General features: G+C 34.0%; 1 protein-coding gene across 1 annotated transcript; it reads left to right on the forward strand.

The window, feature by feature from the left end:
* The first annotated feature begins 4278 nt into the window (after positions 1-4278).
* On the forward strand, positions 4279-11402 carry LOC131063664 (F-box protein SKP2A-like). The gene is made up of 5 exons (XM_059211844.1): positions 4279-4392; positions 8562-8701; positions 10179-10551; positions 10758-10899; positions 11005-11402. The coding sequence occupies exons 1-5, from the start codon at positions 4279-4281 to the stop codon at positions 11283-11285; spliced, it is 1050 nt and encodes a 349-aa protein (XP_059067827.1). The 3' UTR covers positions 11286-11402.
* The last annotated feature ends 5165 nt before the right edge of the window (positions 11403-16567 follow it).

Below are 16567 nucleotides of genomic sequence, written 5' to 3' on the forward strand. Positions count from 1 at the left end.
CTCTCTTGTAAATTTTTCTTTTCCACCTTAGTGAGATAGTTTGCCATTTCCCATCCAGCGTTTATTGACCAATGTGACATAGGATAGTGAGGAACATTCAAAAAAGATAATAAATTACTAAATTCTGGGAAATCTTTCATAGGACGCCCTCTTGACATAACATGAAAAACAACACTTATCTGAACAGTCTTTGCCAGGTTTGCATCTTTTGCTGCATGTTCAAGCCCAGCCTTGATTGTATTTCCAAATCCACTATTACCAAATCAGTGTCATTTTGTGGTTATGCTCTTCATATTCCGCAGCATACTTAACATGAAGACATTCTTCCCTTGATTTCCATCTTACTACTCGTGTTTTCTTTCCATCTATGATCTATTTTTCATAAACCTTACCAATATGCTTTTCTATGGTGTCAAGCTTTAGCTGCATCTTCTTCTCTCTTTTAGTTTTCCAGCTACAAATATTACAACTACATTCTATTGGTTGTTCATCATTGTTTGGGACCGGTTCAATGAATGGGTACTTTGTTACGCAATCAATCTTAAAACTCCTTGTCATCTCCCACTCTCGCCCCAGTTTTACTTTACTTTTTCTTTTCTTCCTACCAACATCATCTTCAGTACTAGCATTTGCATCCGAGTAAATTATCTCATTGTGTGTATTCCTTACAACATCTTTTGTCATGTCAGTATTGTGATCCTCATTTGATGCATTTAACTCAATGACAATCCCACCTTGTGGTGGTGGTGAGCTACTGTGAATGGCTTTTGCAACTACAGAAGTTGATGGACCAAAAACTTTGCCAATTCCAAAGAAAGACTTTATGGTAGTATCTTTAAGTTTAGGTTTTTGGCATTTTGATGGCCTCTCAATCCCTTCAGTTTCACCGCCCTGAGGAGTCTTACCCTTGTCTAACATCCCAATCTCTTTACCACCCTGAGGAGTCTCACTCTCACCCTTGTGTGACGTCTCAATCCCTTCACCACCCTGAGGAGTCTCACCCATGTCTAACTATGACATCTTGAGTCTTGACCTCTCACTACAAATTAAAAGTTAAAACTAATACTATCAAGTATGAAGAAATGATTACTCACCTTTATGCCTTCTCAATTCTCTAAATCAGGAATCAGGAATGAATGCCTAGGCCTGTGTTGCAGGATTGTAACTCTGGCCCTCCGCCCTACAATGAACTTTGACTTTCCAACTCAATTTATGGAATACGAATCGAGACTCGAGACTTCGAGAGCTCCCAATTTACTAATCAAACATGAACAAATTGTAAGAAAGAGTGTAAGAAATAGTGTATTTATAGCAATCCATGATTGCATTTTTGGTGAATTGCGCGGGGCCCAAGCATCACAATTTCCAATAAACATTTAATTAGTTGCATTTTTGGTGAATTGCGTGGGTGTGTAATTAACATTTAATTTAAGCGGGGCAAAATGGATCCTCGAATGCTTATAATATTTTAATTGATATTGGCAAAATTTGGTCGACGTGTGCAATGAACATTTAATTTACCATTCGCGAATTAGGTCCTGGGTACGTGGTCGTTTTACTATTGTTGGCGAATAGCGGAGGTGAACTAATACCCACATTTGAGTGATTCCAGGCAAATATTACGGGCATGCACGTCAATGGTGTGTGGTCAATGGCAAAACCAGATTACAAATATTTGCATTGTTCTTCAAAATTTTGGGTGATTTGACCATGATTGTGCCCCTCACTATTCGCACGGAATTCGCCAATTGGCGAAGATTTGCCATTGAAAACCTCTCTGTATATGTATGTATATTTATGTACATATATATATGTATATGTATATTTGTATATATGCATGAAAGTATGTATGTATGTATGCACATACATACATACATACATAAATATATGACAACAACATTGCTAAAGAGAATAGAACCACTTCCTTGTGTGAAGGAAGGTCAGCTAGGTTGGCTAAAATTTTGGCTTCTATCAAGATCATTGAGGCTAATTTAATTTAAAGTTAAACTTGGTACCCAAACATACATCATTAGAGTAGTCAAAAATTGAGAGGTGAATACTTTTTCGTTATTTGCAATGATTACTGCTAGAACCTCATGCAATCTATCAACTTAATTAAGAATCTTTCTCTCTATGGCTTGAGAATCATCCTTGATATTACTTATTATAAAGTGTGCCACCTTGATTATCCAACCAAATACAGCTATCATAATATCATTCTTGAGCCAAGTTTTAGGTAAACCCATCATAATTCCTTCTAGATTTCTAACTATTTATATTGAAATACCTAATGCAAGATGACAATTCTTGATTTTAACTCATTGATATCATAAGAAAATGGTCATAAAGTTTGGTACCTCCTTTTTTATTTCTTACCAAAATTAGATAGATCCTATATATACTTAAATTCTATTCACCCTTGGTTGTCCTAAATATAATACATATTATGTCTTATCTATTGAGCCTTATTTTTTCTTAATCACCCTTCATTGGATAGAAAAATTTTACCTTGGTATTTAAGGATGAAATCCTCTCTTATGGATTATTCTAGATGGTTAATTTATATATGTATATCTAATTTTACTTTTGGGCAAAAGGGATCCATACCTTATATTTTTTAATGCTATGTATAATAGGTAAATAATTACTTGTGTGATGGATGTCAAAGTAACCTTGTGACTCGGTTCATCTGCAACTACATTTTGCTTTCCCTTTACATAATAAATGTCAAAATCATGGATTCATAGGAAATCTCTATCCATATTCTTGACCAGAATTTATGTTAGGCTCCATGAAAAAATACTATAGTCCTATTATGATTTGTATTCAATTTGAAAGGTCTTTTTACTAAGTAACTCTTTCAAATTTTTAATACATGCACAATTGTGGCTCTCTAATTCATGGGTGAAATAATTACTTCATAATTCTCTAGTTTTTATGTCTTATGATATTACTTGGTCATCCTTTAATACAATTTCTCCTATGCCCTCTAGTAAATCATCGGTTAAAGTATAAAATCCCTTATAGGGTCAAGTAGTTAAATAATTTGATTTCTTGCTAGACTTTAACTGCTAAAAGGCCATTTCACACTTATTTTACCATTCAAATGTTTTTCCTTTTCATTGAAAATAACTTATGATCTTGGAAACCTTGGAGAAATCCTTCACAAAGATTTTATAGTACCCTACTAGCTCTATAAAGCTCGTTACATTTGAAATATATTTTTTAGTATGGGCCATATCGCAATGGCTTGAGTTTTGATAGGTCCAAAAATATATTTTCCAAAGATAAGATGTCTCTCAAATGATATGTTTTTGGTTAAAATAAAGAGGATTTATTGTATTTTCCATAAGGATTATGCTCTCAAAACCTTTATAGTGCATTTCTCTAGTGTTTTACATGCTCCTTCAGATTCTTATACTAAGGTTGTCAAGGAGAAATACCATCTCAAATATATTCAAAATTCATAAAAATAATGATTCATAAGACTCATAAAGTCATAATTTTATTTTGATTAGACTAAAAGGAACTACTAATAACTCATAGTGACCATACCTAGTTCTAGAGGTGTCTTTATATTATCTTCCTCACTAATTCATAGCTAGTGCTATCCATGTCTTAGGTTGATCTTAGAGAAAATAGTAAATGCCTTCATTTTATTGAAGAGGTCATCAGTTTAGGGAAGAGGATATCTAATTCTAATGGTTACTTTATTGAGAATCTATAATCTATACATAGATATGATGTCTCATAATCTTCCTCATAAGTAAATAGGAGCTCCATATGGGGACTTACAATGCAAGATCAAACCTTTATCCATTGTTTCCTGAAACTATACATTAATTTTGAAGGACTCAACTTTATTCATTCAATATGGGATGCTTGAAATGGGCTCATATAATAGAACCAATTTAGTAGAGAAGTAAAAAAGATGCTTAGGGAGAAATCCTTTTCGCTCTTCAAGAAATACGCCTTGAAGTTCTTAAAGTATTAGATAGTTAACAATGCCTACAATAGAAAATTCACACCCTTCCTCCATATTAATTATGGAGAGTTTACATCTCTTAATCATAGCTTGTTTGGCACTAATAATTGAGAGTATTCGGGAAGTTATTAGCCTTGGCAGGCCTTGAGGTACCACTAGTTAGTTCCTACCTACAGGAAACTATAGAAAAGGTTGTTTTGGTTAACGCGTGATTAAACGCAAGTGTTGGCAACCAATCAAACATGCTTCTTTGTAAATATTTCCTTGTTTTTCCTTATGTCTGTCTGGTAAACATGTGTATTGTTTACGTTCTAAGCTTTGTTGGCGCTGCCTTGTTGGAGTTGATGGCAGTTTGCAAGGGTTGTGCGGTTCTTAATGAGAGAGAACGCATGTCTCTAGAGACAATGGTAGGCCGTCAAAATAGGGTTGTTGACAGTGGTTTGAAATAGATGTCTATGGAAAAAACACTTGCAGAGATTGGACTTAGGATATGTGGTCGAATGCAAGGCACAACAACAATTGGTAATAAAAGAATGGATTTTTGTGCATGCCCGACACTTGCCATATACTATAGGGCATCAATTTGTGTGGAATTGTTAATTAAATAAGCACAAAGTTTCTGAAGAATGCGAAAATGATTGTTTGGATCTGTGTCTACAATTGTCTTGTAGATTTCTGCTGTAAGTGTAGCTTTTTCTCCTAATTTTTTATTGCACTCGTGTTGTGGGATTGTCACCATTTGTTTTTGCATTCTGTATGAAACCTATTGTGTGCATGTGTTGTATCATTCATTTGGATAATGTTAGTCTAATTTTTGAATTTGTGATTTCTAATCTGTCTTTCTTTGTCTTTTCCGAGCTAGAAGTTTGTCTTTGTTTTCTTCCTGTCCGTTGTTTATAAAAAATGCTCTGAAAAACTCCTTTGTACAGGTAGAAGTACACAGCCAAAGCAGGAAAACTATTTTAGACATGTATGAAAACACATAAGCATGGTGGGTGTAAAGTCATAATCCTTACCCTTTGCCTGCCTGGCCATACCCAAATGTGAGGCTTCAGAACAGAGCCTTGATATTCATTGAAGCATAAAGGATAGAGGAATTTAGTCAGATACCTCAAATTGCAACCACCCTGGTAGAATGTATGTAGAATGCAAAAGCATAGGTAACACACTTGAACCATTTGACAAAATGCCTTAATGAAATATTAAACTATAGGAAATGTTTGCCTATTGTTTGACAAAATCTCACTGAGAAATTTATATAGAAGATTGCATGTAATATGAATGTCCATCGAAATATGAGAAAGAAGATTTAAAATACTCATGGGTATTGCATGTGAAATCTAGAAATAGAGGTAAGATGCGTAAATTGTTTGACACACATACAAAATATGGAAGCATAGACATGGCAGATGGACTGTGTAAAATGCAGGCAGAGTGCGAAAATAAAATAAGCTCCTAAATTGTTTGACATAATGCCCTTGCATTGGACTTCTAGTTCGGTGTATGTGGAGCCTGTTTCAATATAGAGTGGGCAAAGATTGCAACAGGTGCTTCTCAAAATAGAGGTCATAATGATGAATATATGACTGGTTCAAACTTGTCCTATTTTGTAGAGAAGATAGGGAACATTCTTTTTGAGCACTTTTCATAGCACCACTGCACCACTGTTGGTACCCAAACTCTCATTCCCACTATTTACAGCCAATGGAAGTGGACAAATACCTTGCTTCAGGTTGTCCTGCAGCTAAATAAACCAATTTTTGAAGGCCATGCAGATTAATAAAATGTAGATTACTCATATTATTTAGGCTACGCTACATTACTTTATATTTTTTGATACTCTTGGTGTTCTCATGTTTTTAGTCATTCGTGTTTTTAACTTTGAGTCTAAGTTTAGATTGTTTGGCCTGCCAAGTTTTCTACCAAGACTGCATTTTGTGACTATTTTTAGCATATGAAGGGGTGGGATAAAATTAAGGTATGCGTCTTTTAAAAAAAAATTAATACTTCAAGTCAGTGATTTTTATAGAGGCTGTAGAGCTATAACCTAAGACACAATGTGATCAATTTTAGAGAAGAATCTATGTATTGGATCTTGTTGTTTCATTACAAAAATTGTCATATAAGTGCATAAATGGAAACTTAAAGTTGTTAATCTATATTTTTAAAAATACTGTAAGAGTTTGAGGATCCAACTTCAATCATCTCAATTCATTCTAGATGGACATAAATGTTGGGGATAGAGTAGAGCAGACAAGGATTAAATCTAATTACCTTCTATCTCATACAGTCTAGATTCTTACATGGTTTATTACTAGGTCAATCTATACAATTCCATTAGTCTTCCAAATCTAATGCACATGTATAATTTTTGGACAAGAATCACTTAGTAAAATAGTCAATATTTTGTCTTTACCACTTCACATGTAGTAAGTATTCCAAGGAGGTCCATGGTATACTACTCTAGAGAAGCTGTCTTATGTATTGAAGGTAAAATTATCATTGCTTTATTCATGTGGAATATTTATCCATTTTTGTTTTAAAATCAGTTTGACAAAGGGAGGACATTTGAATCATTGATATTTTTTTCTAAATACTGACTGATAAGTTAAGAAAACATGTCTAGCTATTATTGAAGTTTGAGTTGTAGATATATTTAATTATGAGCACAATTTTCTCTTTGCAGTAATATATAACAATAATGGCTACTTGAAGGTGTCTTGCAATGGATGTTTGAATCAAATGAGAGCAGCGGTATGTTTAAAAATTATCTGTTCAAGAGCACTAATCATATTAGAACTTATTATGTCACATCTTTTATGTTTCTATGTTTCTAATGGCATAAAGATTGAGCGTTTCATTGAATTATGTTATGTTGTAATGAGAAGCCCTGGAAAAATGTAGCAATTTTACTGTCTAAGTGAACAAATTTGTGATATGCTGACCATAACATGGTATTTAAATTTGACTCTGGTGATTCTAGATCTTGATAATACATCATTTTGGGCTGATCCCAGTTTTGTACAGGTGTAGGTCTAGACTATTTTGTAGTGATTTAGAACTGTAAAATATTGATTGCACTTAATTTATTTTAGTTGCCGTGCAAAGGCGATGTCACCACACTTCCTGGGTCAATGATTCATCTACAAATGCTGCTGCCCATGTGTTCTCTTGGCAAATCTATGAATTAATATTTTTTTGCACTAGTAAATTCGTTTTGTAGGTCAACTTTTGACTTAGGTGTCTTTACCAAGGGTATCTCATCTGTAAAGCTACCTAGGACTTCTATCTCTCATTTTCATTGTGGTATGGCATATAAAAGCTTGATGATTTACCACTAAAACTCATCCCACCCATCAACTCATGAATCAGGATCATTATTCATATATATTGTGTTTTCACGTTATATTTGTAGAAGCTGCTATTTTTAACCATAGACACCTACTTGCAGGAATGGTGAGGAGGACAATATAATTGTCAAGCATGTTTTCAAGAGTCTTTCCAATCCTTGTTATGTTTCTTGTGACAATTTTTGGCATATTACCTTTCTGTTGATATTATGCTAGTTCTGCAAATTAATCCAGGAGCCTAATGAAACAGAGGTTCTACACTAATTTGATTTGATCTGTTGTTTTTGTAAAGTTTCTTTAATCTTTTCATGACTCCCTTTATCACAGTTTGACATTTTGTTAAGTAGTATTTACTATTTTCTTAAAGTAGATTATCCTGCTTTTTTGGAAATTTGCTGATAGGCATAGTTCTCTTGCATTAGATGCATAAAATCTCTCTCTCTCTATTTTTGTTCTCTATTGCTAGTGCTGACTTGGATGCTATACATCGATATTGTATGAGGCCTAAAAAAGGACTGACCCATGGCCCTGTAACAAAGACATGATCAATAATGTGCTATAAGTGCTTTATTTGAACTTAGAGACTGAACTCTTAAGCACTCTTGGGAATCACTTAAAAAAAATTTACGTATGGGCTTAAACATTATAAATATTGTTATATTGGTTACAATTCTTGATTTGTTAGAATGTAATTTGAAATTGAAGATACCAAGATTGTTAGCCTTGTTGTAAACAAAATCATGAATGAAGTGATTGATGTGTGCTGCCTCTAGTCATATCACTGTATATATAGAGACATCAAATGGTTAAACTTGATTGATTTGAAAAGTAGTCGCCTATTGATGTGAGCAAGGTTATTTATCCTTATAATTTATAAATATGACTAAGAACTTTGTAGCTTTGTTGTCTATTTGATAAGGTTACTTTTTTGTGTTTTAGCCTTCTGTACCTTATTGTAAGCTGCTTTTGTTTTGGAAGTTAATTTTTCTTTGTGTTACTTATTCTTTTGGTGTTTGTGTGAGCAGATTTTAATAACTTAGCATATTGTTTATACTGTAAGAGAATTAAGGTGGGGAATTGGCTGAGCATTAAGTATGTTAGGGAAAGAAAACATCAAACCTATGATCGCCCAATAGCCCCAAGCATTGGAGCCAATGCCCTTCACAATGATCAAGCAAGAAAAGAATCCTGCTGTGTAGAATTATAGTGTTTTATACAATGTGCAGATTGAAACTGAAGATGATGCTACGCATTCCAAATGGCATGATTCACCCATGGAGCTCCTTGTGCACATTCTTGTGTTGCGGATGACTACTCTATCATTGTTGCCTCGGGTGTATGCACTGGCTAGAGAGATGCAATTTGTGTTGGTGTTCAAGATATTTCACTTTCATGGTGAGAATTTGATGTTTACTTTTTTATAGTAACCAAGCCAATTCAAATTGATTCTATCTTTTTCACTGTTGAGGAAATTTACAGTACTGGGGCCATGGAAGGTCCCCTCACCAAGGAAAAAAACAATCATAATAGTCGATAAAATAAATTAGAAGGATCTCTAAGTATGATTGATAAATTAGAAGGATCTCTAAGTATGATTGAACAATTTAGCTTGAGTACAAGAATAGATATGGTGGTCTAAATGATTAACAAGAAACAAGAGAAGTAATGCCTCCTAAAGGTTTTGAAATTATCCTCTTCAAACAAGCTGTCTGATTGAGAAAGATATGCTTCTTCTGATTATGACAATGTACTTAAATTTTGTTTCTCTATTCTAAAGTCATGAACAATACTCCATTTTGTCTATACTAAATTTTTAGATTCTATTCCATACCCCTTCCATGTGTTCCACGAGTTATATCCCTTTTTAATCCACATCATGAAAAATATCAGATATCCTCTATAGCAGTTCTAGAAACGAGGTGGTGATTATGTTTCATGCCCATGTGACTGCCTTGGACATTTTTTAATAAATGATGCCAGCTACTTGGGTTAAGCTACCTACAGTTTTGCAAATTTACTTTGTTTCTTACCCAAGGTGGCCTTTTTTTTTGCTTTTTGTAGTTTTGTGCTTGCTATATACTGATATGTGAGCAGTGGTAGTGAATCTTAACATTTCAGCATCAATTTTTTTGGTATGATTGAACATCATTCTAAGGCATTTTAGTCCTCTGAGGCATCATTAGCAGGCAGTTTTATGGTTTGCCATGTTAGTATGGACCTTAATCTCTTTAAAGGTCATTCCTTGTAGTAAAGTAGTCATTTTTGTAAATCCTGTTGGACTCCTTACATTTTTCCATAAATTAGGATCTCAAGATTGGTGTCTTGATCTTCATCAGGTTAAAATAATTGTGCAAAGGTGCATTTGTAAATTCAGCTAGTGGTGTGTGTCCTTCGCTTATATGTTGAAATGTCATTCTTGGAATATATATTTATTAATATGTTGAAATGTCATTCTTGGAATATATATTTATTATTAATGGTGTGTGAATGATATAACCAGAATATCATTTTGTTGTCTTTCAAGCTGTTTGTTTGCCTCCAGTTTAGGTTATAAGCCTTTACATTAAATTTTGCTCTTCAAATTGTAATTATAGTGGACGTTACAAATTATAATCACCTGAAGCTAACGTCTATCATCTACAGATTAAATGTTGGCTTAACTTAAAAGAGGGAGATTCTAGTTGATTTTTCCGAAAGAGCTTTTCCTTTTTCACCAAAGGTTTTTCGATTGAAATGTCCTCATAGTAGGTCTTCTGTGCACCATATATAATTTTTTCAGTCTATTCCTACTCAAAAGATGTTTAAGTGGGGGTTCATCATGAGTGTTTTTATGTCAAGTGCAGTGACTATATCTTTTTGCAATGTAGATGTAAGCGGAACATGAGCAACTTGGTCCTGTCAGCTGTTCCTAGGTTCAACTGTTTGCAATCTCTTAATTTACGCCAGAATCAACACCAACTCAATGAACAGGCAGTAGAAATAGTTGTGAAGCATTGCCATGATTTACGTGCTATAGATCTTTCAAACAACACACAACTGACAGATAAATCTGTAGAGGCATTGGCATGTGGTTGTAGTCTACTAGAAAAGCTTAACATAAGTGGATGTTCTGGAGTCAGCGATCATGCACTTATCTTTCTATTAGAGCAGTGCAACAAATTGAGGCATCTAAATTTGTGTGGCTGCGTTAGAGCTGCATCTGACAGAGCTTTACTGGTAGGTCTATTAGCAAGTGTGGCAGATTTTATTTGTTTCTTGGAAATCAAAGGGTTCTGTAATGGAATTTTTTGACTTTCAAGATGGTATGGGAAGCAAGTTTATTCTTCATTACTAATTTAGTAGGTCAATTAGGATCAATTGTAATCCAAAAGCTCCAACTTGTGTTTGGTATCTAACATTTGCATATACGTTGTGATTCCCAGGCACTGGCTCATAATTGCTGCCACTTGCAATCTTTGAATCTGGGTTGGTGTGAGATGGTTACTGATGTTGGTGTTACAGGATTGGCACAATGTTGCCGTGAGTTAAGAGCTCTGGACCTGTGTGGTTCTGTGTTAATAAGAGGTATAAAAATGAAAGTTAGCATATGTACTGCAAAAACTTTCGTTCAATTTAATAACAGAACATGAAATTTGTGCTCATTTATTTATTTATTTTTACATGGTGCAGATCAAAGTGTTATTGCATTGGCTGGAAATTGCCATGACTTAAGATCATTGGGACTCTATTACTGCCAAAACATCACAGATACTGCCATGTACTCACTAGTAAATAATGGTATATATAGATCAGTGAAACCAAATCCCAAACACAAGAGTGGCAATAATAAATTCAACACTGAGCCAGTATATCAGGCAATTGTAGCCCAGGGCTCTCCAAGATGTGGGCTTGGTGGCAGCGCAGACAGTTGCAGCAGTAATGATCGCACTGCAGCTACAAGTCGTGATTAAATGGAATCTGTTTTGAATGACCAAGAAGAACATGGTCTAGGGCATTTAAACATTAGCCAGTGTACATCATTATCTGCACCAGCAGTTCAAGCTGTCTGTAATACTTTCCCAGCATTGCACACTTGGCAGAAATAAAGTTGCATCTTCTACTGCAGGGATTCTACATGCAAGAGCAGTACGGTGAAGTTTGCATGGTTTGAAGTGCGCAACATAAAGAGACTCTCAAAGAAGTTTATATAGGAAGGCACAAAGAAAACTATTATGCAGAGGGGGAAATTTTAAACTGTGATTAATCTTTTCCTGCACCAACCAATGGCAGATCGAATGGACAAAGATCTGCAATCAGAAATCTCATTTTTATAAGGGCATGATCAATTGAAAACAATGATTTCATGAAAATGGTGAGTTCAGTATGCAATAGTATGGTTATAACCACCTTGACTCATGCAACTTCAGGATAATTTTAACTGCTCAATAAATCAACTTCAAATACATAAAAAGCAATATAATGTTAAACTGCATAAAAGCTAAGTGTGCATTGAACACAGTCTCAACAATGAAAACAAAATGAAATTTGTTGTTTGAACTTTGTCATTCACAAGAAATTCATATTATTCATTGAATCCACAAAGAAACAATGATTTCAGTACCTAACAACCCTTGTTCTGGAAAGCTCCTTTGAAGGAGTAAGAAGAGAAATGCATGGATCGTGTACATTTTCTTTAAAAGAAAAGAAGGAAATCAGTTATATACCAATGTTCAACTCTTACAAGGGGAAAACTTTTTTATCAAGAAAATTAAAAAAATCACCTTTTCAACATTTTCTTTAGTTATCTCAAGTCCCATTTCTGTTTTACTGCAAATTTATGAACACTGTACTAGTTTTGTCTTCAAAATGTATAGCTAGCATAGTTAATAGTTAAGTACTTTCATTTTAAATTCCATGTAAATCAGTTAACAATGTAGGTCTTATCAAACACATTTAGCACACATATATATATACTTTGTATTGAGTAAATGTTGTGTATATGTATTGAGTAGATATCTGCCATCTTTCCCATTGATTCTGATAATTGCATTTATAAAATAAAAATCTTTTTGATCTTCTTACTGCTGCACCACACCAAACAACTACACTTCCTGCCATTACTCGGCAGGAACTTTACTCGGCAGGAACTTCGCTGCTTGCAGCTCTTGTTTCCCATGATCATTTTGGAATTCATTTAACTTGTTCTATGAAAAGTTTTCCATGTTTTGTAAACATTAAATTATTATTATTTTTTATTATCCTTATTCTTGTGACGCGTGTATATATTTAAGGAAACAAAAATTTAAAATTCAAGAGTCTTTGATTCACGAGAAAGGAAAGTATTAAAGAAAGCCTAAAATTTTATTCACGGGAAATTTAATTATTATTAAAAGTCAAATTAAAATATTAAGTACAACTTATGTCTCGTTGTAAATAGAGTACATCCATAGTATCACATCATATAATCCTATATAATCCTAGCTTAACGATTGATAAATTTTCCATGGTCTTTGTACCTCCTAGGTCAATATTTATGTTATTTAAATAAGAATCTACCTTTTTGTCTTACAAGACCCAAAATCTATTTTCATCTCTTCTCAACTTAATCATTTGGGACTAACATTGTACCTGGTTAGTAATTCAAGAGATATAAATCTATGATTGTCCCCTAAATCAACCAATATAGTGAAAAGTTGGCCACAAAAAATGCCTAGAACCTCTATCAAAGAAGAAATGTTATCTGCCTCTTGTTTGTCTATGACTACCACTATCTTGGTGATTGACTTGGTATTCTAATATTCCCTCTTAGGATAGTCTTTCTTGAATTTATTTCCTACTTATATCCAACATCCTTCTTTATGTTATACCTCTTTCCTACTCTTATCCTTATAGCAGTTTGTGGGGGTAGAAAGATTCAAAAAAAATTACCATTATTTCTCTCAACTATTGGAGGGAGGGTGTTATCTTGGAAATCCTATGTTTTCTAAGACATCATTATAATTTTTTGGGAGCCATTTTGACTACTAAACCTTTCTTATACTCATGCTTATAATTATTAGAAAATGTGGATTACTTTTGTTTCCATTATTTATTACTTTTACTATTTTCTTTAGTAGTGGTGGCTACTACTGCTCCCTAGCTCATATTCTTAGGTCATGTGAGATTATTAAAATACATCAAATTTTTATTAAAACAAGGATGAAATTTCCCACTACATCTTCCTTTGCCTTCAATTAATTCATTTAGATCATAAATTTAGATTTTTACTTACTATCATGATTCCCTAATGCAATGAGAGGAATTTTATCATTTTTTATCATGATGGTGAGTAGATAGGTACTCCTTATGAAAAAATATCTCAAATATCTCCCATGCTATGACCCTTAAGTCATATCATTTTATGGCCAATTGATGATTCCACCACAAGAAATATTCTCCTAGTAGCTTGCTAATAGAGACATATGTGTTACAAGTGCAGTTTCTATTGGACTAAAAGATCGACTTGTTAATGTCTGATACAACCACTAGACTTATAGAATCCATAGGAGGCGGTTAAGCCATGTCACAAACCTGAGTGTTGTGTTGCACAACACAAGGAGACCAAGGGAACACACCTTGAAAAAATCTCCCCAAATGCAAGCGAGGGGTTTGAACCTGTGACCAATTTTTATTTTCTTGAATTTTCTACTTAAGGTATTATTTCTCTCATACCTAGGTCAGTCTAAAAGTGATGGATTGTGAATTTGTATTTTAGAGTTATTATAAGGGTCTAAATATAAGGATTCTTCCTTCACTACATACTCTTTAGTGCGCCAACTTAGGCTGTGGTATGTTCCCTATTTACTTTTCCTTTATAGTTTATATATTTAGCCTTCTTATTACATTATTTTGGCTAAAATTGTATTTAATTTTGCCTAAAGTTCCCTTAGAAACATCATTGGTGTAGGTTATATTATTATAAAATATTTCTTAGTAGAAGGTGAACTAGAGGTATTTTGTGAACTGAAATCCTTTCCTTTCCCTGTGGTCTTTGGATTCTATTTCTTTCCTTTGCTAGATGAATCTTTCGTGTTCATCTAAGGTGGAGTAGTAACAAGTGTTGAAGCTTTTAAAGGCGTCAATGTACCCATCTGAATCAACTTAGATAGTTCTCACATGAGTGGAATGGAAAACTCATCAAGAGAAGGCATTTTATAGTTGGAGGCCATAGCATCCTTTGTAGCAAAGAAGGCAGAAACAAAGAAAGAATAGTTCAGACCAAGCTTTGAAATAATAGAAAGGATATCATCTTTCTTTTCAATACCTAACTACTTTAGTTGAATCCTCAAGGACTTAAGCTTTGTGAAGAGGTCCTAGATCATGTACAAATTAGAAGGATTAAGGCATATTAGCTCATTTTCTAACTAATAACTCTCCTATTTACCAAATAGAAGCTCAATTTGTGCCCAAACTTCTTGCAGTGTATTGTAAGACTCAACACGAAACATGAGATCAGGAGAGATAACCATGCAAAGAGTGCCAAAGGCCTCATCACATCTGTTAAACAATTTCCTCTTTTCTGCAGCACCTGTAGGTTCAATTATTGTACCCTTGGTGACTCAATATAACCCCAACTTCTTAATAGTGATCTTAATGTGAGACTTTCACTCAAGAAAATTAGAAGTAGTAAGAAGAGGCATGTTTCTTTTTTCCATGATTATGGAAAAAGTACAGATCTAAGACAAGAAAAATACAATAATAGAGCCCAAAAATTGGAACTTAATACCTCTAAGAAGAAGTATTGCGAAGCTCGGATCAGAGGAAGGCAGAATAGGACTAGAACATGCACTGTTGACTTTAGAAGGAAGAAACAAAAATATGGTTAAAAAACTATAAATAAGGACCTGAGATTTGGATAGAGCTCTGAATCATCTTTTTAGTGATATTTCATTTGCAAAAACCACAGTTCGAATGGACAAGATATGTCCCTGGGAGTGCAAACAGCAAATTCTGACTTCAACTAGAAAAAAACCCTACTAAATGAAAATATAAAAAAAAACCCTCGATAAATTAATCCGTCTCAGAAAGAGCTTTCCAATGATATATGATTTGTTGAAAAAAACTTCTATTTTCTCAAGTTAGAGAAAAAAAACCATCCCCTTGTTAAATAGGCCTTGAGAAAAAAAATTACCCCCCCTTGTGGTGGGTCGGTAGCTCCTTGCCAGAGGAGTCACACAACTTGGGTGGGAACGGAGCATGGCAGGCTGGGCGGTAGTGGAGCCTATGGGACCAGGTGACGATGGGAAGTACGTCACTAGTAGTTGTCATTGACCCCTGATAGCTGGTAGTTGCCGCAGCCATGAGCGGTTATGGCTGTTGTAGTTCTAGGAGACCGCTGGCAGTTAGGAGACTGACGGAAGGTTAAAAAAACCATCAGCAGCAAAAATATCCACTAAATATTTTTTTTTTTTTTGATGAAATTTGATAATTTCGTACCTGGCCTAATAGATAAAAAAAATTGCCCCTGATACTCCTATAACTAAAATAGGTTGAATTAGATATCAAAATTCATGGAATCAGCTTTCTGAATCCAATTGTGAGGTCCTTTTGGGCCCAAAAAGCTTTGAATTTTCAGGTACCCTCTAAAACAAAGAAAAAACCTTGAACTTCGAACCCTTTGAAAATGGACTTTGTATATTGGATTATAGTGAAATGAAAGGCGATCCTGACTTTCTTGAGCCTTCTAGAACTAATTGTGTGATCCAAAGTAACCCAAGATGAAAAATTTGTTGTGCATGCAAATAATCTCCAAACAAGCCAACAAGAATCTTCATATCTAGAGCTCTAATACCATATTAGAATTTGTGAAATGTGAATCCTGCAAGCCCAGTTATCTTATACAACCTATCACAAATAAGGAGAAAATTGAAAAAAATAAATAATTGAAGGTGGAGTCTACAAGATAGACTGAGAGTTTGAAACATGATGCATGAATTAGTCGTGTATGCACAAAAGAAATAATAGACTAATTAATGCATAAAACTCTTAAAAATCTAAACATAGTTTGGTTTTTCCTAATTTGCATTATGCCTGGAGAGAAATATTAATTATTTATTTTTAATTAATTAATTAACTAAATGATAAATTATTTAATGAATTAATACAATGAAGTGAATAATTAATATATAAATTATTTATTCCAACAATCTTAACATAGAATACAAACATTTTTCAAACTAGACAAGAAAATAAGAAATTGTGATGGCATATACAA

This window comes from Cryptomeria japonica, chromosome 9 (genome assembly GCF_030272615.1).
Source record: "Cryptomeria japonica chromosome 9, Sugi_1.0, whole genome shotgun sequence".
Classification (NCBI taxonomy): Eukaryota; Viridiplantae; Streptophyta; class Pinopsida; order Cupressales; family Cupressaceae; genus Cryptomeria; species Cryptomeria japonica.